Source organism: Thunnus maccoyii, chromosome 8 (assembly GCF_910596095.1).
Source record: "Thunnus maccoyii chromosome 8, fThuMac1.1, whole genome shotgun sequence".
Lineage (NCBI taxonomy): Eukaryota > Metazoa > Chordata > Actinopteri > Scombriformes > Scombridae > Thunnus > Thunnus maccoyii.
Genome location: NC_056540.1, coordinates 28,560,854 through 28,588,654, shown reverse-complemented (window position 1 = coordinate 28,588,654; position 27,801 = coordinate 28,560,854). Strand labels below are relative to the sequence as shown.

The following is a 27,801-nucleotide window of genomic DNA, read 5'->3' as shown; positions in this document are numbered from 1 at the left end:
ACACGGGTTGGCCCCATTTTAGCGCTGGATCACGTCCGTGCGCTCCTATTGGTTGGCCTTCAATAAAAGCAATGTGCTCTTTCTACTGACTCGTCTGTTGGAAAGCCTACCTGTGGGATGAGGTATGGATCCAGGCGTGTGATTGGTTGGGAGATAATGTTATCTGGCTGATCTTCAGTCAGGCAGGATGAGGCCAAGAGCTCGACGGGGCCAGAAAAGCGTTCCAAAGGTGGACTGGTGAGCAGATGGAGACCAGGAGAGTTCATCTTTCTCCCTGTAGTCCAGGTGGAGGTCCAGGTAGTCTCACCCTCACAAAACCTGCAAAGATCATCAAAACCACAAGCCAGTAACAATGAATTTAATACTTATTTTTATTGTTAGATTATTATGTGTAATGGTTTTATCTGTTTGGCTGTTTTGATAAGTTTTAACAACAAATTTTATTGAAATTGCATTATTAATTAATGTGCTCTGTGACCCCTGGATAAACAAACATCTGCATCTTTAGTGCAAGCACCTCAGACATGTAGAGACAGTAATCCAACATTAACAATACCAGTAACCTTCTTTTTCATAAAATGCATTCATTTTGATTAGCAGCTAGTACGCAAAAACTCAGTAGCATTCACTAAAAACATAAACACAATAAAAAACCATCACAGACATCTAACAAATTTATTTTAAATTACTTAAAAGCTTACTTGCAATCCCATGGGTGCAACCATTCCCAAAAACTGCTTCTGAAATGTTGAAAGTTGCAATGAACCGGGAAGCTTTGAATGTCTGGAATCAATTTTTTGTCCATTTTGCACTCAACATGTGTAACTATTATTTCTTAAACTAAAACACATCGCAAGTGGAAAAAATGAGGATGGACAAAGACTACAAAATATTCTGCATAGCTTTTTTCAGTGAACAAGCTTGTTGAGCTCACACAAACTGAAGAAATATCCTCCATCACTCAACTGTACAGAGCGTTTGAGGCCCTCCAGTGACTTCTTGTTTGCACGGTGAATCTGGGATAAAATATATCTTGCAATTCCCAGGATGCATTCACATTTCCAATGAAGTGCCAGAAAAGAATCTCACTTCCTGAATGTGATGTATTTCCTGTTGAAACAGGATGTTGGAGGCTGGACATAACACAGTAAAGAGATTAATCTAAATTGTAAACCAATGACATATCAGTTAAGGAGAGAAAAGATGCCTGATTGGATAAAAGATGCAAAGGGGTGGAACTTCTTAAAAATGTGTGATTCTTTATTGGATGGAGTTTTATGTCTACTTGTGCAAAATGACAGTTTTCCAAGAAGTTGTACCAATTTCATGGGATCACTATATTATAACAAGGGAACATGTATTTAATGGTTTATTTAACAGGGAAAACATACATTTTCTTTTTCTCTTGTGCTAAAGTAAGGTTTATCTAACTTATTCAAAAAGCTTTTTTTTTAAAAAAAAATCTCTAATCCCTATGTTAGCACCATGGCCATACAAGCATATAAGTTTTTTATAGTCAAAGCACTTGGCTGAGGTTTGGGAAACATGGTCTTGGTAAATATTGTATTATTAAGATCTACAAACTAAAAATATTTATAATCAATACCTCCATCCTGAAGCCTCATGTCAGCATTTACTTTTTCAATTTTGAACTGATTTTTTCTTCACCTTTGTCATGTGTTTAGTAGACTTACATTAAACACACTGGTACAAGGGTCATGCAAAGTTAAAAATATATATATATTTTAGAAAACATACGCTAAATGTGTGAAAAAAGAGGATGGACTTCTTTAGAAAAACATTACTCTTTTGTTTTATTAGTTATTAAATAGATCCTTTCTTTAAAAAAATTATACATAACTCCTATTAGTCTGGTACAGTTCACTGTGATGTACAGTATACTGTGAATATGGACCTAAAATGTTACAAAAAAACCCTGTATTTTTTTGGGTGTAAATGGATGAGGTGGAACTCAGTATGACTGGATCAAATTTTGTATTGCAGTGATTCTCTTTTGTATTTTCCATCTGCAGGCTGAGTGTTTTGTGCCACTCTGAGAAGTGGGTCATAGCAGCAGAGGAGCCCACCACCAGTCACTTTTGGCCGCTTCAAGTCACGTCACATAAACAATGGCACTTCATGGGGAGAGGCTCGTCTTCCTTCCTGCCTGGCTTCCTGTCGATCGTTCTGCCTGACTTGGCAAACTCAATGTGTCTTACCCCCCTACCCCCCTTCCTCCTCCTCCTCCTCCTCCTCCCTCTTCAACCCACCACCCCATCACCCATTCCTCTCCCAGCAGACCTCCCTCCCTCTTGAATCAGACAGCCAAGTTGGTCAAAACTGTGGAGAGGAAGCAAAAAGGGGGATGACAAAGAAGAAATGATAAACGACAACAAAGCTACAAGAGGCTTCTGTGGAAGTGGAACACACCAAGTCAACAAGCGGGGTCCATTGACATGTAGATTGCGGTGGCGGCGGGGTGTGGAGGTATTGAACGTACTGTTTGGCACCTACAGTGCACTAAACTTTTAACCCCGCCCACGACCTCCAGCTCCTTTCTCATGCAGGCCCTTCTGACCAGATTGATGATAGCGGTGCACTTCCTCTGCAGGGAGCGTGACCTTTGGTTTATAATAGCTGACTGTTGATTAGCCTGTCTCATTACCATTCAAGGCTAGTTGTCATTGTCTGAGCTTCCAGTCTGGAAAATGATGAATTGCATAATTATTAAATTCAGCATGATGAGGTGATAAATAGGAAATAATACTTCACAGTGGGAAACAGGTGCACTTCTGTGCTGAATTTCAGTTGGGCGCAACTTCAATTAATTATGTATTCATAATTTTATTTTATTCTATATTATATCCCTTCTGTTTGCATCATGTCTCCTTTAAAAACTGAAAAGCCTCATGTTAAAACGTGTCAGCAGATTTGTCAGTCCATACTTGCAAATAAAATTCAAAAAAACATCAAGACATGAAGTTACTTTTTCATCCATTCACTCTTTTTTTTTAGTAATATCTTTGGGGAAAACAAACACTAAGAAATCATCCTATCAGACTTTTAAAAATACAAATAATCACAATGAACAATGTAGTTCAATCAATGACCTTTGCAAGTTAGTTATTCACTTTTAAGAGCTGCAAACTTTTACAGTATTTATGGGGTGTATTTCCTGAGGATGCAAGATACCCTTATCTGTTTTATAGACCTATTTAGGTCAGTAATAGATCAACATGTCTGGTACAGTGTCTGAGAAGAACAGCAACCTTTAGCATGATGAGCTAAAATTTTACCTAATCAAGACGATTTATTGCCATTTTAATGACATCTTGACAACTTTGTTTTGTGTAACTTGGATCAGTGATTGTGAACAAAAAGTCCAAAGAATACCTGGGAGCAGCGGGACTGACATCATCGGTCTGCACATCTTCAGATTATGAGGCAAAGCTGAAGAGCACTTGCAGGGGAAGACAGGCGGTAATTTGTGTCTCTGTTCAGTGTTTGAGCTCTTCAGAATCTGTCAGTAACGTTCAATCACGAAAAGTCTTTTGTGAAGCAAAACGTTGCCTCTCTGTCTCTGTCATTGTCTTTTCTCAATTTGTTTCTGTGTCTCTCTGCTCTTATCTATACTGCAGTCCATCTGTGTATAAGTGGGGGTTGCTATTGACATTTTGCATTTTTAGGCAAATTTACACTCTAGAAAGACTTCTTGCAGGTTTAGGCTCAATTTGAAGCTTTATGTTTAGGAGTTTATAAAAAGTTTCATTATGAATCCAAATTTAGCAGAATGCAGTTCCTTTGATCAATGTTTTTTCATTGTCTTCTTGTTATATTTAATTATTTAATTGGCAACATTCTGGAGTCATGGTTTGATTGACGCGTATTGGTGCACGTCGACATTTTTTCCTGTTTCCTTTATAAAACAATAGAGAATGCTTTGATCAATGTGTTTTTTCCCTCGTACTGTTCTCTGTGATTTAAAGAAAAAGCTCTATCTCCTGGCCAGAACAACATACAAAGAGTCTCATTCTTCAATCATCATCATGACATGCAACCGATAGTACGGGGTGCAAAAGTCAGAGTCATAGTGCCCTGGCATCAGATGCAACAAAATATTTCCCTGACCTTGCAATCTTCACATGAGAGTAAAAGAGTGCTGGGAAAAGACACAGAAGAAAAAACACAAGCAGAGACACATAGAGGGGATTTTTTTTTTACTTCAGGCGTCCAGCCGACCTTGAATGAGAACTCTTTTAAAGTTGCACCTGTATAGCATGGTGGGGGTAAGTCTGGAGGCTTGATGTGGGCGCAGTGTGTTCTCTACCCCCTCAGGAAAGGAAAGAATTAGAGGGGGCCTTTGTTGTCTACACTAGCTACACCTCATATATATTTTAAAGGCCCAAATACAAGAGAGCAGCCTGACTTGGACCCCCTCCCCTCAAAAATCAACCTTGGCAGAACATCTCTGATATTCCTGTAAAGACAAATTGAGCATTTGATTGTGGCCAAACATGGACGCGGTTATGAGCATGCGCTGCTGTACCGTCGTAAAGATGAGGCACTTCCAGACAGCTGGTTTCACTTTTTCGTTCACTCTCTCTTCCTCTCTCACGTTCTCTCACTTTCCTTTTGTTCGAACAAAGTGTTCCTCTTTTGATTCATCCTGAGTAATGGTGTGAGATTCACAGGGCAGCTGAAGTTTCCTTTCAACTTCTCACACGGCCTCCACAGCTGGCTGTCTCCAGAGCAGGACCCGGGAACAGATGCAGACAAAAAGCTATAGGCCCCTGCGTGACAGCTATTTTTTCCATCTGCTTCCCAGTGCCTGTTGGGCTTGTTGGAGATGAAACTATATGAGCAGGAATAAACATCATTGTAAATGTAGGTATTAACAACAGTTTAGGCAAACTGGTGAAACTCCAAAGTGACTTTCATGTCATCACTGCATCCATTTGTAGCATCAGTGTCACACAGGATCTGAAATCACCACCCACCAAGCACCACATGCTGCTCACATTTGTGTATCAAATAAACTGTTATCTGTCACACTGGCTGCAAACTTTTGGAGTCAATAAAACCTGAACATTTTCTGTTGAATACGACATTTGCCTCTTTTCTAATTTTGTCTCTTCAGGCCAACATATACTTGCTGCCAAAAGGCGCTTGATTAGGCGCCTGTTTTGTTGTTCAAGCAGCTGCGTCCAAAATTTGGTTTCTTTACTACCTGGATGCTTAACAAACCAACAAGAAATTGGAAAAATATACTGAATTATTAAATGTATATCCTAAACAAACAAATATGCAGTATCTATTAAAATGTCATTTTTAAAAAGTATATTTACATATATTTTGCAGAACATGCCAAGAGTTTTTCATTTTTCGTCTAGAATACATCAGAGATTATAATAAAAATGTGAATACTATTTGCAATATAATGGAAATTGGCAATCATTTGTATGTTGTGCCATATATTTTTACTCTACCTATACATTTAACAATACATCGCAAACTTCTTATTAGATATATGCTCACTTCCATGTATGGACTATGTGCTGTATTTATGTGCCATGTGTCAAACATTTTAAGTGCTAAGAATGCACACAAAAAGGTGCAGACCAGTGTGAACCTCCATAAACTGGAAACAATCTCCTATACCACCCTTATAAAGGCAATCTAGCAAAAAGTGTATGGGGAGTAAATCATGCCATATTTTAAAAGTGTCACAGTGTTTTTGGTCTAAGGTGTGAGTCAAAAAATGTTACAAGAAGATAAACATGTGTCCTGAAAATATTCTGGATCAAAGTTCAATATTTACGGTTTAAATTGCTTCCTTTATGCTGTAAAACCTTCCTGATGTCCTGCTCTGTTAAAAAGGCTGAATGAAACATTTTATCTGCTGATTTACCCTCTAAAACCTGGAGAGATTAGACCAGCCTGCACAGTAGTCTACAACAACAAGTTTGGGGTTGCAAGGGAAATTACTTTGGAAATCTGGGTCCAGTGAGAGAGTATTGAAACCACTGAAGTGTTGTATCTGTTCCACATGATGGTGTGCAGGATTGCGTATCTGCATAATACGACGATGAATATATAATGTTCAAAATCCAGCTTTACTTCTCTACACTGAAACTGCTTTGAGTGGCAAATAGCAGCCTTTGGATCTCAGCAACTTAACACATGCACACACACAACGCTCCAACCGAGCGGTGATGTGGAAAAAAATTTTTCCCGGTGGTACACCAGCATTTCTGTATACTCCCTCAGAGCCTGCACACATCCTACAAGGTGCCAATCATGCCATAGTTGACCATGTCTTAGCCTTACCAGGAGCTGTGATTGACAGGTTTGTTTCTATGAAGGGGTGTGGTCTCCAAGAGTCAAGCTGGGTTGTATTATGGAGGGACATACTTAATAAGATCTACAGCAGGGAGAGTGCCTGCCCTTAAGGTCCAATTTCCCCTTTGGCATAATACAGCCATTGAACGAGATGGAGATAGAATCATACCTCTCGCAGAGTTCAAAATTGAAATGTTAAAGACCAGGGCGAGTGGGAATAGAAATGATCAAAATCTCCAGGGTTTTTATGTGAGCAAAGAAGCAAACTTGCGAAATACTGCCAGAGAACGGCAACCCTGGTTGTCAGTTTGGAAACAATTTTCTATTTTTTTTCTCCCTTCCACATTTGGTGCATTTGTTTTCAGTTGGCCACTTAACGCCCTTGTTCTCTGCCTTTTTTCCCCCCCTCATCTGCTCTTACTTGTTGCTTTCACTTTTAAAGCACCCCTGAAAAACTGTACAAGAACACCCCCAGTTTCAAAGACCTGGAAGAACAAATGCATAAAAAAAAAAGATGAAAAGGAGGAGATTCAATGATCCAACCCTATAATTCCTTGACACATTTCTAGAACCCTGTGCTTGAGCGTAAGCCTAAAATCAACAACAGATAAGCCTTTTCTGTGTCCTTTCTCTTTGATCTGGAGGGGTGTAGGGGGTGGGATAAGGGGAAGGAGGGGGGTACTCCTAAGCTTCCTGTTCAGGACCCCCCTGCTCTGGATTTGGGGCTGGAGACCCTGGAGGGAGGGGAGGGAGGAGTTCAGGGTCCCTGCTAAGCAGATGCCCTCGAACTTTCTACAGGGCCTGATTCTTTCACTGTAATGGGCTGACTGTAAACAGCCAGTAGCGTGATTATTAAAAGCATTTTAAAGAAACTTGATACAGAACCGCCATCATCTTCACTGACCAGCATCCATTCATTTGAACCGCTGGACAACAAATGTATCTGCTTTGGCATGCATGATGATCCTCAACCAGGTTTTATTTGCATGTTATATGTTATATTTATATGGCAAATAAAATGAGCTATAGGTGACATTTAGTTTTATGATTTCTATGATATCCTTACATAAATATGTATGTATATATGTATATAGCTAATGTATATAAGTGCATATCTATGCCTAAAAATTGTAAAACACATCACACACCTTTACATTTCTTATCTGAGTTAAATGGCTCAAGTGTAAATTGTAAATGTTTGTGGAAAGGTAGAAAAGAAGAAGTAAAAGAGGGAGCGACATGAGGTCAGCTCCTTTATGGAGGTAATCAGAGTTGTCTTCCTGTCTATTCTCCCCTATTCATACAACCTGGCCTTCATTCCCAAAGTGAAACTGGACACCAAGGGTTTTGTTATGGGTTTACAGCTCCAGAGGACAAGGAGACAAACAAGACAGCACAGGAAAAAAAAAGGCTGTGTTTCCCCTGGAGTTGTAGCACTGCTGTAAAACTGACACTAAAGTTAGAAAAATAGTTTCCATAAAAAGTTAGACTTGACTCTTTCTGAGTGTTGTTCCTTTGACCAAGATAGTATTCTGATGGCAGTGTCTCGTGTTAAAAGTGATTAAACTAGTTTGTGAGGTTGTACAACTGAAGAGCACAACCACAGCAGAAAAAGAGCCAAAGTTGTGGGTAGATGTCATGTCTCCAATTGGGAAACTATTGAAAGTACCCAAGGGGATCAGTAGTGTTTGAAATGGTCTGTGCACTTCTTGAGAATGTCAATAAAATATCTTCAATATGATTTAAAGCAAAGCAAAAGTTTGTAAATCACTGCTGATCAGAGCATTGTCTAAATGCCTTAATTATAATGTGTTGCAATAACAGCAGACTTACAACCAGGCATGAAAAAACCACCAACACTTGTTTATTTACCAATATTTATGACTAAAAACATTTATTTCAGAGGGTAGACTCATCAGTTAACCTCACTGTTTGACTCCTGTTGTTTTAACATTAATATTATACTATCTAAATCCTCAGGCCCGGTCGCATTCAAAGCAGCAAAGTTTTACGATGAATCAATTCATTTTATTGGAGCTGTAGCAATCCATGCAAATCTTTTCCATAGCGTTCAACAAGGGTGAACTTTGACACGTCAGTTTGCACCACTGACCAATAGCCCTGATGAGCTGACATTTGAGGGAGAGGCTAAAACAGAGGAAGCTATCATAGCTTATTATCTGTGTTACACCATTTAAGATATTTTAATCGCCTCTCTTGGAGTATAAACTGCCCCACAAAAGAGGAATCAGTATGAGGTAGTTGTTATGATGGTACAAAATGTACCATCACATGAAAACACTTGTTAACTTGTTGTCTGGTTAGCAACCATGCTAAATAGCTTGCTAAGTAACAGTTTACAAGCTAGCTTGCATGGAGAGCTATAGTGACTGACTGGTGTGTGTTCCTGGCTGGCCAGCTACAGTACTTCATCAACCAGCCCTGTGATTAGTCAATACGTCACCAAGCTTCTCGTACCACATATTTTGCAAAGAAGTGCAGATTAATTTGCCACTTTCTGGTGTGACCATCCTTTAATAGGCTATTAGGCTTTGTATTAGTTAGTCAGTCACCTGTAAAGCATTTTCAGCTGCACTAACTTGTATGAAATGTGTTATGCAATAAAGATTGAGTGAATAATTGATGCAAATGGATAAATATGTGACATGACTTGTGAACCCTTTGAAAATGTTTTAGGAGATTAAATCTAAGGACTCTGATTAGGCTATATGACCTCATGATCTGCAAGAAAATAATGACGTTTTTTAAGAAAAGTTGGCATCCAAACTGTAATCATCTGATCATACACAAGTACATTCACTTTTTTTTTTTTTTCTTGAAAGGAGCTCCCTTTTGTTGGCCCCAAAAGAGCTTTAACTGATCCCAGACCAGACAGAGAGGAGAAAAACTTTCTCTCTGACCATGTTGAATTTTTGGAGGGCGCGCAGGTCTTTAACAGGATCAAAACCAGCCTGATCCAAAACTCAACAAAGACCGAAATATCTCAGCAAGCCCACCTGTCGGTCGACCACACAGCAGGCTCAAAGGTCCACTGATAGTGTGGAAGATTAAAGCCTATCTATCTGTGTCTGGGGAGACTCTTGAGGGTGGGGGTCATCAGGAAAGGAAGGAGGAGGAGGGTTTGGAGGGTCAAAGGGTGAGCAAACCAGCAACTGGGAGGTTAACCATCATACTGGGGATGGGATGGAGGTTTTGGTGGGGAGGGAGGGAGGAGGGGTTGCAACTTCCACCCGGTGACTGGCTGACTGATGAAAAAAAAAAGAAAGTCCCTCATGACCCCCACCCTGTTGCCCCCCAGCCGAGAAGAGCCGGATGGGACTAAAGCCCCCCATTGTTGTCCCCTCACAGAGGATCACCAAGGCCCCAGCAGTGAGAGAGGGACAGGGGGTTGGAGAAAGGATGGGGCTAGTGTGTGAGTGTGTGTGTGTGTGGGGGGGGGGGGGTAACTATGGTGTGTGTGTGTGTGTGTGTGTGTGTGTGTGTGTGTGTGTGACAGTAGGAGGGGGGGTCGGCCCGCCAGCTCAAACACAATCGTGTGATAGGACTTGGCCCTATCTAATCAAGGGCAGGAGGTCACTTCCGAACAACTGGGCAATAAAAGATTATTTCCAGCCACATAACAGAGGAGCCGTTGGAGGGGGGAAGGGGGAGAAAGAGAGAGAGAGAGAGAGAGAGAGAGAGAGAGAGAGAGAGAGAGAGAGAGGGAGAGAAGGAGAGGGGAGGAAAGGAGGGAGGGAGAGAGAGCGTGAGGGGGGAAGGGTGGCTGTCTGTGAGGGGAGGAAGTGAATTGAAAAAAGCCAGCAGACGGGAACCATCTGTCTGGATGCATAGTCTAATCTCAAAAAAAAAAAAAAAAAAAAAAAAAAGAAAAAGAAAAGAGGCGGAGGAAAGGGGGGATAAAGAAAGAGCAAGCTTCCTCTTCTTCCTTGCAAACACACACACACACACACACACAAATCCATCTATCAATCCATCAATCTATCTTTCTAGCTATCTATATCATGTGCGTATGAGATGCTTTTTGGTGTTCTCGGTTGAGATATCGAAGGGAAAAACAGAACAAAAGTGGTTGCAGGGGGCCTGGAATGCAGCAAACACACAAAACTGTCCCCTGGGGCAGTTAAAAGAGGAACAAGGACGTGATCTTGTCAGAGTTAGGCTATGTGAGAAAAAGTTAAAGCAGCTTGGAGACACAGCTGTATGTATTTGAAATGTTCTTCAACGTGGATACTGGATTTTTTTGTGTACTTCTCAAGGTTCTTTTTTTTTTTATTGTCAAGAGGTGATTTTTATGGAAGGCAGACTCTGTTTTCTGTCATTCTCTCACGTTGTTGTCATTTTGAAATATCTCCTACTATAAAATATAGTCTCTCTGTATCTCATGAACCATTTTGAGAGTATTCTGGGATCAAATTTAACGACTCTTGACAACTGTCTGTTTAACAGCAACAGTCTCCAATAAGAGCAACACTGAGACAAACACCCCGCTGATTTAATTAGCGAGCAGAATACAAAATCACAAGCTAGTCTATTGGTGCCTGTGAGAGCTGGCAAAGGCTTTTTGCGCTAACTTTGCAGGAAGGAAGTGACACTTTGAATACTGATGAGTCAATCGTTCTGATAAAATAGGAGCCATTGATCAACAGCAAATCTTGTCTGTAGCCGAAATAACGCCTGGCCATTAATTACAAAAGGAGTCTTTTGTAATGATTGCTAAGGGTCATGTATTGTATTGATCCATGGGCCTCCTCCTCCTCCTTCTCATCATCATCATCATCCCCTCCAACTGGCCTTTGTCCATAAAATGGCAGACAAAGACAAGAGACAGGAAGGGGGCTTGGAAAAGAATGTGGTATCAGATAGCTAGTAACGCTGCATAGACACATAGCAGGTAAAGAGGGGGGTGTGAAATTTTTACACTCAGTTCCTGTGGGTGGGTGGTTGTGTGTACCCAGGAGCAAATGCTTAAGAGGCTCAAGCCCCAATGAAACACCTCCATCTTCAATAGCCCTCAACACCTGATAAAACACTGGGTCGTCCCTACAGGCCCTTTATGGCTCCTGTGGAGGAAGGAGGCTGCTAAATGACTGTCTGTCCTCTGACACAGTGCTCGTCTGACAAACAGGAAGCAGCCAGTAGCATCTAAATGTGGTTTTCTCCAGTGTCAGTCACCCAAATGAAGAACAATAAACATTTTTTGCACTTACCTATGTAGCCATGCATATAGGTTTGGTTTTATTTGCTCAGGGTTTGAAGATATCTGTTTCTCAGATTTCTGCTTCAACCCCAATGCAATGGAAGATTTTATTTATGGTGTTCACAGTAAAATGACACTTTGAAAATGTATCTCATTCAAAAAACAATGTCCCTCTGGACAATCTACAGAATACATTGTAAACAGCTTTCTTGAGTCTTCTTGAGATTCTTTTCTAACCTAGAGTAACCAAGACATTGTTTCTGAAAGACTGTTGCTGTTGGGTTTTTTAAAAATGTGTTTTTTCAGTGCATTGAGCACCGCAAATGAAATTATATTCTTATACCTTCACTTCATTGTGGTGGAAGCAGAAATCTCAGAGGCAGATATCTTAAAAACCTGGACAAACAACACCCAAACTATTAATGATATATTTCTTTTTTGTAATTTGGGTGATCTGACCCTTTACACCTGAAAGAGTTCACCTTACTACTAAAATGCTGCGGTCAAGTTAATTTGTATTTGCAAGGAATTATCTAATCTTTCAGGACATCCCTCCACAAGATTTCCTTGATCTACTTTTCGCACAGAACCAGTTCTGTCAGAGTGTAGAAGTCAATCAGGGGAACAGCAGTTATAATCATGTTTACCTTTTTCAGTTGATGGCTACCTCTCTGAGCACCACAAAATCTGTTGGCCTTTCTGTTGTCATGCCAAGAACAGTCTTTATAATACCATCTCTGTTAGGTGAAAATATCACATCTCCAAGTTGAGGGGGATTTTCATGTTTTAAGTAAAATTGAAGGATTACATGTTCCTCTGTGGGTTGAGAGAATTCTCCAAACCAAACCCTTTTAAAACCTGTTACATAAACTCTGAGATGCATGGTGGTCGAGGCAAACACAAGGCTGCTTTTCTTATTTACTAAGATGTTTACATTGTGGATATACAAGGTTTTCGCCCGACAACAGCCAATGTACTGTGTTTTCCTGGTATTTTGGACACAGTGAATTATAGTAGTGACATTACCAAGACCTGTACTAGAATGTTTTATGTCTATCTAATATTTTTTTAATGTCATTTTAATCCTGTGGAGGCCGAGTGTGGATGTTGGAGGGGTTTCTAAACACATCAGATCTCACATGTCGCTCCAGCACACCGAGATCATCCAAAAACCAAATATCTAAGGAGATAACTTCCATAAACTTTGGTCATCATGCTGATGTCCAAAAAGGCCGCCTTCCTCTCCAAAATCCACCGTCCCCACGTTTCCCCTGATTGCTAATTTCTATTTATATGCCATGAGGGGAAATAATGAAAACCAGATGAGGAGGCGGAGGAAAGCTGAAGCAGGCCTTTTGGTGATGAATGCTTTGGAGGACGATGACTGTTTATAGAGTATCCTGCTCCACCGCGGCCGTGCCGGCAGCGGTGCCCTGGCTAAGAAAAGGACTGCCCCAGTAGGATGTGTGGGTTGGAGGTTCCACCATGACTCACTTGGTAGTCATGTGTGTTTGCACTTGCATGGCCCCAAAAAACCCAAAGCTGCAACAAGGGACCCGCCAAGCCTGACAACTCCAAATAGCATTACGTGGGTGTGTGGAGCTGCTAAATTTACTCTGAAACAAGTGCAAAGAGGAGGAGGAGGAGGAGGGGGGTTGTGACCATTTATACCATTGAATTACTTAATAGTGACTCAGATTTCACTTTTTTCGCAGTGGAGTGGTAGTCCCGTGATGTGTAAAATATGATGCAGTTACAGAGCAGTTCACGTGGCAGGGTGACTGAAAAGTGAAAGAAACTATTCAGAGGCCTTAAAATGTTATTTTAGACACCCCCGCCGATTAGATCAGAGATTTAAGAGACATGTTGAGGACTTAACAGAGCCAAGTTTTGGAAATGGTGGGAGTAGGATCTATTTCCTTATTTGGCTTAGGCTGGAAAATATCAAGTAAACACTGTCTTCCTGTTCGCCGCCTTCTGAATACAGTTTAGATCTCTTCCACCCCCCCTCATCTGTACAGGGGAACTATAGTGAAACCTGAAAAAAGAGGCCTCCCATTGTTTGCTATCATCCAGGAGCCAGAAGCAAATGGGGCTCGAATTGCAGCTCTGAAAGGTAACAGGAAATTGACATCGCTAATCCACTCTTAACTATTCAGGGCAACAAAAGGTACATTCCACCAAAAAGGGAAAGAAAAGCACATTAAGTACAGAAGGCCCATTTGGAGGGATGGTTCATTTAATGCAAACTGCTGACAAACTGCAATAAGACTGTATGCTAGTCAAGTCTTAGTGAAAGCCTGGTCAGCTTAATGACAAAAGCAACTAGATACTTCCTTTGTGCTCATGTTTACCATTAGCTTCTCATCTGTGAAGTGTTTAAACCAAACCTTAACTACTCACAACCACTTCAGCTTTTAATGTAGGGCTCTAACTGATCAAGAGCTTCACATTCCCATTTAGCAAAACTCTGAATCCAAAGATCCCAAGCCTGTTGCACACAGCACCTGAGGGCACCACCATCACATGTAGCTGATTATAAACACGGTTGTGTTTTCTTGCCAACGCTGCAGCTTTCCAAACCAAAGCCGCAGTATATTTTTTCCTTTGTCCTAGAGAATTTCCTGGTCACAGTTTGTATTTCCCCAACTGTTGGCATTTCTGGCTGACCAACCAACTTTCACAGTGATGATCTCATCCCCTGGGGGCCCGGAGGTGGAGGGCTGGGTGGGTGTCAGTGGGGGTAGGGGGTCAGCGGACTTCCCAAGTGATAAATTCACTGACAAAAAGAGGCGGCCAAATGGGGGAGTGTGGGTTGGGGTGGGGGCTGGATTTGCCGCTGTCGTTGCCTTTAGTGCAGGAACCACGCCATAAAAGCCCAGCATTGATAGCCCTGGTTTATTATCTTTGAACAGGTGGCCCCAGCTACTCGTAATGGTTGTTCCCATTTCTCAAGGCACACACTGTTGGGCTCCACAATATGGAGACCATTTGGGAGTTTGGGAACATCCCGATCTAGCCGCGTTAAAGCCCAGGGAATAAACTACAGTGCATAGTTTTGTGGTGACTTGTTGGCTGGTGACTGGAGTGGGGGGTTTAGAAGGAGACTTCCTGTGAGCATAACTCATGGAAACGTGGAGGCTCTGTTGATGCTAACAGCTTCGGGGCTAATCGTGTCAATGACCTGTATTGTTTAGCTTTCAAGGTTACCGAGGAGAATCGCAGCAAAGAAGCCCTCCAAGAATGTAAACAGTCACATTTTGAGCTACAAGCTGTTTCTACTCACTGCTGAAAATTTTTACCAGGAATTCCACACCCATCATGAACACACACACACACGCACGCAGAAAACAGTGATTTGCTGTTCGCCAATGAACCCAAACTCAGAAACAGACCGGTATTCCCTTTAAATCAGCCATCAGTCAGACCTTTCATTCCTCAAACTGCTCACTGTTTCTCAACAGCACAATCAGGACACCAGACAGAGCTATTTTTTCATTAATTAATATATTTTCTGCATTAAAGTTAACATAGTTTTCTTTTGTGCCACCCTTTAATTTTTCAGTAAGTATTTGATATTTTGTTATATTCAGACATGAGTAAATTTAAGACTGTCTCTTGCAATAAATATCATAAAATAATAGAGCTTCACATAATAAATATTTTTTACAACAAAAAAAAAATGTTTTAACAGACATTTTTCTTTAAAAAATAGCCAGAATTCCTCTTATGGATTTTGAGCATACAATTTACACAAAATAAAGAAAACAAAACAAAACAAAACATGGGAGAATGCCACAGAATGTGTATGAAGAGTTCAGATGGGTGGAAGAAGAGAAACATATCCAAGTGGAGAAAAAAAATACTATGAGATGGATGTGCTTTCGTTAATGCAACATGAGCATAGGAACCACGGTTTTAGTGTGGTAGCAACCAATAATTCAAACATACCTGCTTGCTATGAATACCAGGTAACAGCTACATAATTGCCCTATAGTAGATCGTCCTTCACAGATTTGGTAAGAGGCAGCTCCCACCGGGCACAGAGACCCAGAGGAAACTGCCTACCTAAAACGGAAGAAAAACTTTTTCATATATATATAAAAAAATAGTGTTAATGAGGAGCTGAGGATAGACATAGAAACAGTTAAGGCAAACACTGGTCTGTAAAAACATGGTCCTGATCCAGAAAAAATAAAAATAAAAATTGAGTGGTTTTCGTTACTCCTTTGCTTAGCTCCTTAGGGTTCCGCAGCGAGGAGGGGAGGCAGGTGGGAGGTGCTTAGAATGTTTGATAAACATTAATTTGTGACTATCATCATCATTATCATTGTCATCATAAGATCCACATCAAGAGTCTCCCGCGCACACGCAATCACAAACACACAGGGGTGATCAGGAAGGTTTTTCTTGGGTCTGTGGGGGCCAGTTCTCCAGTTTGCAATAGACAGTGTTGGAGTTCTTGCAGCGACAGCCAGGCCTGTTAACCCGGTCGTAGCAGCCCTGGCACGCCTTCAGACACCCCTTGACAGGCGGGTAGCATAGCAGACAGGGGAAGAGTACCGACATTAATCCCATGCACAGGAAACGAGAGCAGCAGTGGGAACGTGACAGTGAGCAGGGGTGGTCAGCACACGAGTCCCCCTCATCATCATTGGAGCAGTGGTAGAAGATGCCTTTGACCAGGCACATGCACGTGCCGTGCTCCAGCGCGCTCTCAGCAGAGCAAAGGCACTGGCCGTTGCACGCCAGACATGAAGGCAGGCTCCTAGGAGCCGTGCAGTCACTGCACTTGCACTTCCCACAACGCTCACAGATGAACTGGTGCCCGGCAGCAGCCACCACCCCGTTGCCAGAGCCAGAAAAGTCTGATTTCCCTTTGCCCGGGGGCTTGAGTGGAGCCTCTAGTGGAGGCTGGTGGAAGTGAGGTCCCTGCTGGGGCTGTAAAAGGGCCTTGGGCTTGGGCTGAGTCCTAACAGGCCGCTCTGCTCTGTGGTGGTGCTGTAAGTTCATGCCGGGCCTGGTGGGGGGCGAGCGTGCCAAAAGTCCCTGCTCAGAGGAGGCACTACTGTTGCTCCCTGAACTGGCGGCACTTCCTGTGCTAGTGGAGCGGCTGAGCCCCGGCGCCCGGGACCCGCCATACTGCTGTCCCCCAGCCACAACCACCATGCCGCCCCCGACATGATGGTGATGACCTGACGGCCGGTGCTCATAATTGTTGTTCACATTGACGAGGATGACCTCGTGAGTTCTCTCCTGCTTGTCCTGCGGCCTGGGGGCCATGCGGGGTGCAGGGGGCCTCCGTACCACCGAGGGCCCCTCAGTGTACTCGTTGTTGGAGCGGATGGCCTTGATTTGGTCCAGGGAGAGAATGGCGGCATGCTGGAGCTCCCGCTCGTAATCCGACCTCTGCCGGCTCTCTAGGGAAGGCTGCTGGATCACCACTAATGAACCGCCGGGGCCATGTTGACTTTGGAGCTCCATCTGGGGGGATCACCACTTCCGACATTCACCGTGGACTTGGCATGCATCGGAAAACCTGCCAGAGGGGGAAGAGAGGCCGGGGAGAGACAAAGGAGAGGCAGGGAGGGAGGGGACATCATCAGAGAGAGCCAAAACATGGCATAACTGGCAAACAGACACTGTCCTGATAGGAGAGGGGTTAACACAGTTCCCAGGACATTTCATATACGTAACCAAGTGAAAAGAAAAACTGTATTATTGCTAATCTAATTATTGCTATACAGTAATATAATTACAAGTATACTAAAACTGAGAAAATAACACATGATAAGATTATAACAGTGAAATGAGCAACAAGATTAATTGTAATATTTGAAGGTGTAGGCTTTTTAACAACTACCCAGAATCACTGTTTTCATCCTGTCAACATGACAATATGTCACTTTTGATCCCGTTAAGTGAGGCAACCCGGGAAAAAAGTTGACTATTAACAAGACTTTTTGTACCTTCCTCCCCAATACGCACACATCTAAACTTCAGTAGGGCCTACAAATACTTCCCCTCCTCATTTACATTTGTATGACTAGTTAACATTTAAATGCACCGCGGCGACGAAATGAGGACACGATCCAAGGGAACTAAATGAGCTGCCTCGCTTAGTATTCTATTACTACACCAAAAAGGATTTCAGGGAAATGGGGACAAAAGTAGAGCAAAAAAACTAAGGTCAGACCAAGTTCCGACAAAACTCAGACTTTAGTAGAAAAACGAGCCGAGCGCTAGAAAGTTTTCGGGTTTAAACTTCAACTCAAACTAAAGCAAGACATATTTTCGAGATTATCTGGAGCAAATAATTTGTCTAATACGCGTGTGTGTGCCATAAACACCACTATGAATATGGGTTCGGGTTATCGGAGATGTTATGAAGCAAAGCCGACCTGCACGAGGCCAAAACCTACATAGTTTGCAAAAACATAAAGCCTGGCTGTCCTGTAAAACACATCAAACCTCACGGGAAGAGACGCTGCAGCCAAAGTGATCGATTTTGCTGCTTTTTTGTGCTTTGCAAATAAACAAACGCTTATTTTTAATAGTGTACCCGTCAAAGGGCGCACTAGGCTATAAGTAGGATTATCCGCACAGAGCGCGTTCAAAGGAGAAGACGTCGTGCGCAGTAATAAAACCAGGATCCTATAAAACCCACAGAGCCGGAGATCAAGAGACATTAGAGGACGCATCCAAATAGACGGGGAAAAACTTATGAATGAAAACAACCGCCGTGGGGGAGGGGTGTTTGTTACAGCGGAGCCACGGAAGGACACAGGCATGGAAATCCATCAACTTCATCAACTAATCGCGATGATTTTAACCCACTGCGGGTGTTTTTTACGTGCCATACGCATAGAAAATGCCACGGAAAGTCTTAGACTTTGTGCACCAGTCTAACGAAACATATACATCGCTACAGCGGCGAATACTACGTCGCTACGTGCGCTACTATCGGGCAACAAATACTGTAAACCCAACTAATATGCGTAAAACAAGTGTAAAATAGTTAAGAGGATACGTACCTATATGCAACCATCCATAACGTCGAATCCATCAACCAAATAGCCTACCAAAACTCCATCCAAAGGGAAGGGGCAATGTCCAAACGTAGACTATGAGGCATACATTCACAGTCTGTTAATCCAAGTGCGAGTGTATCCCTTTGCGTTATTCCCTTTTCTTGGTCAGTTTTAAAGAAAAGTTCAGCGCGGGTTACGCATGCATTCGTCCCAGGATAAGACAAAATAAATCCACGAAGGAGCACTGATGGAGTAGGGAGGGAAGGAAAGCACCCGGAGAACTGCTGCGCACTTGGAGGCCGATCTCTAGGCAAGACAACCCAGTAATAGAAGTCCCGTAGGAATTGTTGTAAAATAAAAATAGCGAAAACAACGTCTCGGAGAAATAAAATTAAAGACGATTGAGCTTATATCCAAGAGTTTCTCCTCTTCGAGTATCTGTTGAGAGTTGAGTTTAAGTTCTGGCTGTTACTTATTGTTGCGGGGAATCTGCGCTCTTGTGCAAAAAGCGTCGTCGGGTCGCAGATCGCGGTGCGCTCTCTCCAGCTCTGCGGGCCTGTTCAGCACTGAATGAATGAGAACGCAGGGCTCAGTGTTTGCTCGACAAGCCAACTCCCATTGGCCATTCACTCCACTGAAAAAGGATACATCGCATCCGCTCCTGATTCATTGGGCAGATGTGGAAGGCCGGGCGATAGAGATGTGTGCACTAGTTAAGGTGGAACGGCTTTGTCTTTTGAGTTGGCTCGACGAGGGGGCTCAGGGAGGAAAAAACACTAGTTTCCGGTCTTGTGGGCTATGAATAATGAAGTGAATAAGGTTAATATGACTAATAGTGACGCAATAAACGCCACATTTATTTATATACTTGCTGATTTTCTATATTTGGTACTAAGCCATAGCTACATACACGGGGCAAACAGAAATTGAAAAAGCCCCTTTTCTTAAATGTATCCTTATTTGAATCGTTTTGTGAACTGCTGCTGGAACATTATCTTAAATGCCACATTGGTTCATACACATATGAGCTTTTATAGACACTGAAAGTATTTTATTACTATAAATAAACTAATGAGTGATAAAGGCATCTTCACAGTCTTGCTTCAGAAGTCTAATGAACCTTTTTCATAACTGAAAGTCATGTTTATGACTAAAGTTTTGGGGTGGAAAATTAAAGCTAACTTCAACTTGTAATGAAATATATATTTTTAGATGAGGGGTTCAGAGACTTTTAAAAAAATATATAGATTAAGGAAGAAAAATGTTGTGCTAAGAAATTAAAGATTCGTCTGGGATTCTTTTTTTTTTTATAATGATAATCCCTCCTGAACAGAGTTTCAGAGACATTCAAGGGTCCTTAACAGGCTTTAGTACTGAGTTTATCATGTCTGTTGTATTTACTTTTACATCACACATTCAATTATTCTTAGAGCCAAAGAAGTGAAGTAAATTTAACTTAGGAACTCATGGGTTACTTCCAAAGATGGTTCTGGGACCTCTTTTTGAAACCGCTGTCTGCACAGACAACGTGTTTTTATGGACAATTAAGGGAGATAACATCAACAGGATGTCTTCTCCTCTGTGGAATGTTCCCATTACGCATTTACGCATGTCATCAGAGGAAATAAAATGTGTAACGATGAGCCTGCAGCTTGCATAACTCTGTGATAAGGGCATTTTCCCATCATTTGAAGAGTTTCGTGGGTAGATTTTTGAATGGGGGGGTGGAGGGGAGGTGGTGGTGGTTGGGGGTTTAGTTCTGGACCACCTTAAGAAAAAAGCAGCCCTGCAGCCAGGGGAAAGACTCCCCCATCACTACTGCCACCCCCTCCTCTCTGTTCCTGACTGTCTGGTTTGATTGGTGTCGCGGATGCGCTACATCCGGATCCATGAGAAAAGGAAGTTCAATACAAAGTCAATTTATCCTATTCAAATGGAAAAATCAATAGATGAATGACCCCCAGTGCCATTTCGGGTCAGCAAATGCTTAAAAAAGAATACGAAAAAAGCCCCAGTAGAGTTAACAGACTGTTAAAGTGACTGTGTGGCGCAGTAAAGACTGAGAAGTTTTTAAGGCTGGATGTAAAAATTCAGCTTCTTGGTGATAAAGCAAATCCTGGTAGACCGACAGATGGCCGCCTGGATCCCTGCTCTTAGTGGTCGGAAGTGCGGACGGAAATCTCAAGATTATAGCAATTAGCTGATTTTCCATGGATGGATGTGATGAATATACCAGCCGTGGCTGTTTTTCTCCCCGTGGATTTAGAGCAGCGGTTCCTCAAACTAGGGGTCTTGGAACAGTCAGGGGTCCTTGAAGGGGGTCCAGAAGGTCCCCAGATAAAAAGGCTGATTCCACTATTTCATTCAATAGATATTAGTGTGGTGGGACATATGCAGCATACTGATTAAATGGCTCATGCTCTCCACTAACAGCATAATCGGTTATAAAACGTTCTCACCAATTTAGGGTTTATTGCAATCTTGTCAAATATGGGACTGAAGTCTAATCTGTCATCCCGAAAACATTTCAGAAACCTGTGATCTGACTGTGCAGTTATTCAACATCCCATAGGGAAGTTGTTTTTTCCATCTGAAGAGCCACAAATATTTAAACAGTGAAAACACAGTTTGAAAACATACAGAAAAGACAGATTCTCTTTGGATGTATTGTAGGTGAAAGCACATTAAAACAGGCCAATGCCCGGGAGGTCTTTAACTCAAGTCTACACCAGTTGTTCCCAGAAAAGTGCATTTTTGCAGTGATAGTGTGTTTTTGATATTATGTTATTATGCATGGGACCTACTGGTTTTGACTAGATTTTACCGTGACTTTACAGACTTTTCTATTCAGTGGCAAATTATGTTTTAATCTCAGGATTTATTCAGAATATTCTGCAGTGTTTATTGGCTTTTTTGTGATTTTACTGTACCATTTACCTTTCATTTCGCTGTTAAAAAGACAAGGCAACCAAATGAAAACAACACATAAATAATGCACTCATTACATTATTAATATTTAATATGGTCAAACATTAACACTTCACTCATTTTTCAGACCCCCCCTTTGCAACAGTAAGGTAACTCTTACAGCATCTATACAAGAGAAATCTATTCTTTCACCAGTATTCATGGTGTTTAGCTGGTGGATGGTATCAGTATCTTATCATATGAGCTGATGACAGTTATGTGTTCAGAAGACCCAGGCAGTTGAAAAACTATGCAATTAAAATAATATCAGACGGACAAAAAGAAAAAAGGTTCCTTAGTTTTTATTTTGTCCATTGCAGCAGTGGTCAGAAGAAGCACAGGCCGCTTTGTCGCTGCTGATAGCTGATATACGACTGGATGAGAGAGTCAGGGATCCGGGGCTTCACAGTGTTCAGGGCACTTTCAAAGTGTCTGGCCTCGATGTGCTGAGCTTTGATGTCCTCTTGTAGGGCCAGAAGGGCAGCCTCTCTGCATACTGCTGTTATCTGGGACAGGAAACAGACACAGATATTCAGCTGTCAGGCAGAGCGGTCCATCCACCGAACACCACACAGTCATGTGAGCAGAGCACAGTTAAGAGGCCGATCGACTTCGGTGACAGACTGTTGAGAATGGATGTGTTATGGTAATGAAGGAAACTTTATTTATCATCTTCTGGGAAATGTCTTTATCGCAGACACATCGAAAGCCTTGCGAGACAGATGAGCCAAACACAAGCAAGACATACAAAAACCTAACAGTCTGTCATCTCTAAAACCATCTGTATTAACAGACCTGTGAGGCAAAAATACATTCAATACATACTGTACATACAATTTAATTTCACTGGGAACAAGTTGTCTAAACATTTGATCCTTGCCGGGAAGTAGAAGCATTTCAACTGAAATAGCTTCATTGAGTATGTGCTAAAGAGGGTGATTTGAAGAGAACTTTCTTAGTAATGATGTAAATTACCCCGTTTCACTGCAGTACAAATGATTTAATACGAGTACAAAAGAGAAATTATACAATATCCCTAATTTAATAGTGATATATGATTACAAATAAATGAGCAGCAGTTTACAGAGGATTTAAAATGATCATAAGCTTTAATAATGAACACGGTGGGATGTTTAAGAGTTGGATGGAGCCACAGCAAACTAATTTAACCGTTAGCCATATGTGGAAATTTAGCTATTCGAACATTTATTGGGCTCTGGAGACAAAATATATGTATTTAACAATGTAAGTCAATGACACGATGCAGCCAAAGAATCATGAGTTGTTGGAACATCAGTCAATTCCCTCGCAAATTGAAAGGGTGAACGAGAAACTTGAGTCAAAATATAAAGTGAAGACAATTTAAAGCTGGAAAGTCAAGTTATTAAATAACCATAATAACAGTACAGCTGCATTTTCCAGTCATTAGAAAGTGTTTGGCTGCATTATGTTTGCCTTGTTCTCTCTTACAATCACTTTTTCAATGGACTAACGTATCTGGTGTTTTCTGGCTATGCCCTTTCGGATTTGACTTATTTCTGCCTCCAGAGCAGCTCTGTCAATGAGAAATATCTATTGAACCAGCATTTCTGATCTGCCATTCCTAAAGTGTAAATACAGTAGTCCTCTAATACAGCACTGATGGAATTATGCAACGGCTGACACGAAGGAGGGCCGCAGTCAGTGTGGGTGACCTTTGGGAGATATTCTGCACACGCCAGAGGAGTGACTCACTTCCGAAACGGTGGCGACGGCTGATGAAGGCCAGGCACCTTTCCCAGCAGTGCCACCCTCCTCCCTTTCTAGAAGCACAGCTTTGTTCTGAGCCAGGGCAGCTTACACAACTCTCTCCAACAACAGCCTCGCAGGAAACTATTCGCCTGTACAACCACTGATAACGTCTGGTGGGAGGTTAGTGGGACTGGCGGTCATGTGATGCAGCAGAATATTGAACAGTGAAAGTATGCATGTAGAGCTATGTGGGTCTACTGAAATTGTTCACTGGACCGAAGCACTGCTCAATGCCCCCCTTCCCTTTGCAGCTGCACTGTGGCACTCTGTGTGACATGCAAGCTGATACTAAATATTCACATGTGCAGTGAAGCAGTTTGTATATCACATATTTTAATGTGCCTTTACAGTGAAAGTGAGATACTGAAGTTTTTTGTGTTTCTGATGTATAAATACTGAAACACTACATTATCATTCTCCATCAACAAAAGCATCAACAAATGGAGACTGTGCATTTACATGAATGAATAAGTAATAATGAGCTTAAAACTGCAATTATTACATTTTTTTCTAAATTTTGGCTCTTTATTTTTGGTTTTTATTTTTAAAACAAACAAAAAAATGCTGATGAATCAGTCTATTTTTGATATCCTCTCTTATTACCTTACAAACAGGGTCCGTTTGACCTAGCTTGTTTTCTTATTAGCAGACAGAATGTAAGCTAGCTAGATAAGTTAGCAAACTTACATACTGTTCACCCCACTCCCACCATGTGTTGACTGTTTTTTAAAATGTTTCTAGTGTTTTCTGACAAGGAATAATCATTCAACTAAAATTTTTGGTGACAATGTGAGGAAAAATCATTACAGTATTTGTTAGCTCACTAGCAAATGTTAGCAACTGAGCAAAGCCAGGCTGTGTTCGTTTGTCTGTGTCTGCTACTACTGCACCTCTCTGAAAAAAAAATATAGCATAGATATGTTTCAAGACAAAACTGGCTTTTGATTGGTTATGTTAAGCTTTGTTGGTTGTTTGTTGACAAGCGGTGAATGTGTTGTGGTTATCCAAGGCTGCTCTCAAAGCGTTAGCACCTACAACAACAGTGCAACTTAACAGAAAGTGAAAGTAAAGTGAAGCAATTTAGTTTACTCACTGAGGTCAGCTGAGGGTGAGAAAAAGCTAAAAAAAGAAAATAGTTAATAGGTTGCTTGCACGAGTGTTCATTAACCCAGTTTTTCATCAAAAGCATGTGAAGCTAAGAGTCTTATTCCAAAACTCTAGATAAGAAGTTTATCACTCAATATCTGTAAAACATGTTAATTGCTGAATATCTATACAGATGTAGAAGCTCCAATCGAAAACAGGTACAGGAGTATTCTAATATTCTTGGACTACATTAAAATGCACACAATATTTTAAACAGACACAAGGTATAGACAGGAAAAAACACAGCAGAGCTTGTCAACTGTTAAAGCACATGACGGTCATGGCGTTTTTCAAGGCCAGAGAGTAAAAACGAAGGGGGGAGATAGCTGTTTGAATGTGCTCTGGACCAGCTAGCATGCATGGCTCAGGACAGGTGCTTTGCAGATGTCAGGATGTGAGGCCTATTTTCCCCCTTTCTTCTTCTGTTTCAAGCCAATGAGCAACATGATTTAGGCAGGGTAAACACACGGGACCGGGTTAATTTTCTATGAGGCTTTCCCATCATTCAAGTCATTTAGGCCTGTCAGTAATAATGATGCAAAACAATGAGGCCATGTATCCTACTTCCCTGTTTACAAACGGAGAGAGGGCAAGCCAGCCAGGGGGAGAGTATGAGAGAGAGAGAGAGCGCGAGAGATGCCACATGTTGAACAATGTGATGTAGTGTTGTTTCCGAGCAACATCCATAAACAGGAACAGACAAACGTTGCGGCACAATCCAACTGTAATTTCGTATTTACGCTGAAACTTGACGTACAGGACATGTTAGCCCCCTTGTGTCTCAATCTCATGATTCAACGGCTAATAATTATTTGGTTGTTTACTTCCACAACACCCCTCGGGTTTATTAAAAAAATGGGGGGGAAAAAAGAAAAAAAAAAATGTCCAGAGCTGCTCTGAAGTACACAAACGACGCACACACACACAGGCCTCCACATTCATGCTTGCTGGGTTTATGAGCTGGTCTGTGAAGGCGATCAACAAGCCAGTGTTTCCCGCTGTGTGTTTGCCCATACAGGCCTTGAAAAAAAATAAAGCCACAAAGGCAAACAGGGCGAGCGAAAGAGCCAGTTTGTTTGTAAACGTGAAGGCATTCCTAGACCGGAGCCAAAAATCCTGCGCCGACCCCCCCCCCCCTCCAGCACCACCTTGATACCCCTAAACCCCCTAAAGATGGGCCCCCCGCACTCCTGAGAGGAAAAAAAAAAAGAGGAGGAGAGGGAGAAGAAAACTGCAAATGCACAGAAATGAGGTGGTGGGGTACGGGTGAAGGGTGGGGGGAGGGGGGAGGGTGTTGTCGATGGCGAAGAGTGCTGACTTGTGGCGGCCCAAATAAATTACAGATCTCTTTTTAAAAATTTTATTGCAACGCAGACTTTATTTTTCATTCCCTTCATAAATTATGTCAGCAATCACTTAAATATATGGAGAGGGCTATGCTGATGCATTGCAGTGGCTGCTCTCTGGTGATGTGGGCGAGCTCAGAGTTCCTGGCAGTGGCACGTAGCCAGTCGTAAAGGCAAAGCAAACAAAAAAAAAAAAAAAAAAAAAAGGAATCATCAAGAGCCTTTCAGTTTGGAGAGGGGGCTAAAAACTTGCTGACTCAAGATGACCCGAAAGTCTGCCTGATAGTGAGTCAAAGAGAGAGGTTTTGATGATGAAGCAAAAGCACACCGATGTGTACAGTAAGCTCTTCCGTACTGGTTCAGGTTAAACAGTGATGCATCTGATAAACTCCTACATATTCACTGAATCATGGTCTTCAATCTTGTTTATTCAGCAGACTTTTGCTGACAATACAAAACATTCTCTGTGATATCCAGCTCTTGACACGAGGTTTTCATGGGTTCACTTGTTTCCTAATATCTGAGACATGACCCTGAGACTTGAGTCAGGCCGGACCCAAATTAAATTCAGTCTAATCAGGTCTGCTAAGGTCCTCTGAGGTCTCTGGTCTGTGCCTTAATATGTCTATTAACCAAATAGAATCGAGCAGACTCTCTATCAGCTGGGATCACATGATGCATCATAGTCATCATAGGGGAAATATGTGTTTTTTGAAGTGAGGTGAAGAGTGTGAACAGTTAAGTGCAGGAAAAATGAGCACAGCTGCTTGTTATTGGTGGAGGAATCTTTCTGCTTAAAGTGTTGGCCACTCTTTGGGCTGTTTGGGTCCACCTTATCCTAATTATTCGTTAGTCTAATTATCTTGTTCAGATAAGGTCTAACTGTCCTTGGGTGCCTTTAAAGTAGGGGCTAAATGAATTTATCCATTATAGGTTGGGGAAGGGTTTCCGCAGGTCCGTTTCAGATCAGGTCTGAAATTTTGGACCCATTAAACCTCTAGCTGACACATTTGGGAGATGCCTGTTACAACCAGTCCTCTACTGGAGGCTACTGACAAGCTCCAGTGAGCAGGACAGGCCTAAATGCCTTGCTGAAGGGCACAGTGAAGGCGGAGAACGGTTATGCTCAAAACAGTTCTGTCATCATAGATAGGGACAAGACGCAATAATTGTTCATACATGGGGATAATAGGGCACAATTTTTGACAATCCTCTCTTTCTTAAAGACATTCATGGTTTGTACTCATTTGCATGTATGAAAAGTAATGAAAGTAGTTTAGTGAAAAGAATGAAAAGGCTTCAGAGAGATACTGTTTGATGATCCGATAAGTTATCAACTTGATGCTTCGTGTTAAGGTAATTTTAATTATATAACCCAAAATCACAAGTTTGTTTCAGAGGGCTTTTCAATCGGCAACACTCTTTATAAAGATAAGGAAAAACTTCGGAAGGGCAGACATGTATGCACAGAGTAGACAGAAGGAGAAGCAATAGTATTACGTAAATAAAAAGTATATTATAATATAAAGAGCATATAGCATAATATACATTTCATAGCCTTTTATACAGACCCAAAGCTTCTTTCTATACCACCGCCACCACCAGTAGAAATGTCTGGAATCCTTGTGTCAGTCATTCCACCTTAATAAAATGTCAGCAGAGCCTCTTAAACCGCAGAGCTTTTAAATGGGTCGCTGGAAAAGTGATAGATACTCAATTGGAGCGCCCACCACATCCTTGTTTCCACATATTCCTCTAATGACAAGTTTCCCCTGGTGGTTCTCAAAACCAAGCCTTGCATGCATGAACATGCAAACACAAATACATTATCTTAAATAGTACATTATATGCAAAAACATATGTAAACACAGAATTAACCAATACTCATCAGAATATCCAGTAAGTCAAATGCAGTGGTTGAGAGTGGTGAGAGGGCAAGGGGTCAGGATACCATAATGACATG

At 41.7% G+C, this 27,801-nt stretch overlaps 2 protein-coding genes across 2 annotated transcripts in view; both read right to left on the bottom strand.

The window, feature by feature from the left end:
- Positions 1 to 15,045: 15,045 nt before the first annotated feature.
- On the bottom strand, positions 15,046 to 19,269 carry spry1 (sprouty homolog 1, antagonist of FGF signaling (Drosophila)). Its single transcript, XM_042419967.1, has 2 exons — positions 18,592 to 19,269; positions 15,046 to 17,096 (listed from the first exon to the last, which is right to left on the bottom strand). The coding sequence occupies exon 2, from the start codon at positions 17,039 to 17,041 to the stop codon at positions 15,953 to 15,955; it is 1,089 nt and encodes a 362-aa protein (XP_042275901.1). The 5' UTR covers positions 17,042 to 17,096; positions 18,592 to 19,269; the 3' UTR covers positions 15,046 to 15,952.
- Positions 19,270 to 21,840: 2,571 nt separating this feature from the next.
- spata5 (spermatogenesis associated 5) overlaps positions 21,841 to 27,801 on the bottom strand; it is a 122,945-nt gene continuing 116,984 nt past the window's right edge. The window contains exon 17 of the mRNA XM_042418430.1: positions 21,841 to 22,061. Within this exon, the coding sequence (XP_042274364.1) occupies positions 21,882 to 22,061 (180 nt within the window). The 3' untranslated portion in view covers positions 21,841 to 21,881. The remainder of the gene's footprint in view (positions 22,062 to 27,801) is intronic.

Excerpts from the sequence above, each read along its gene's own strand:
- spry1 (XM_042419967.1), bottom strand. The coding sequence starts at position 17,041 with ATGGAGCTCCAAAGTCAACATGGCCCCGGCGGTTCATTAGTGGTGATC.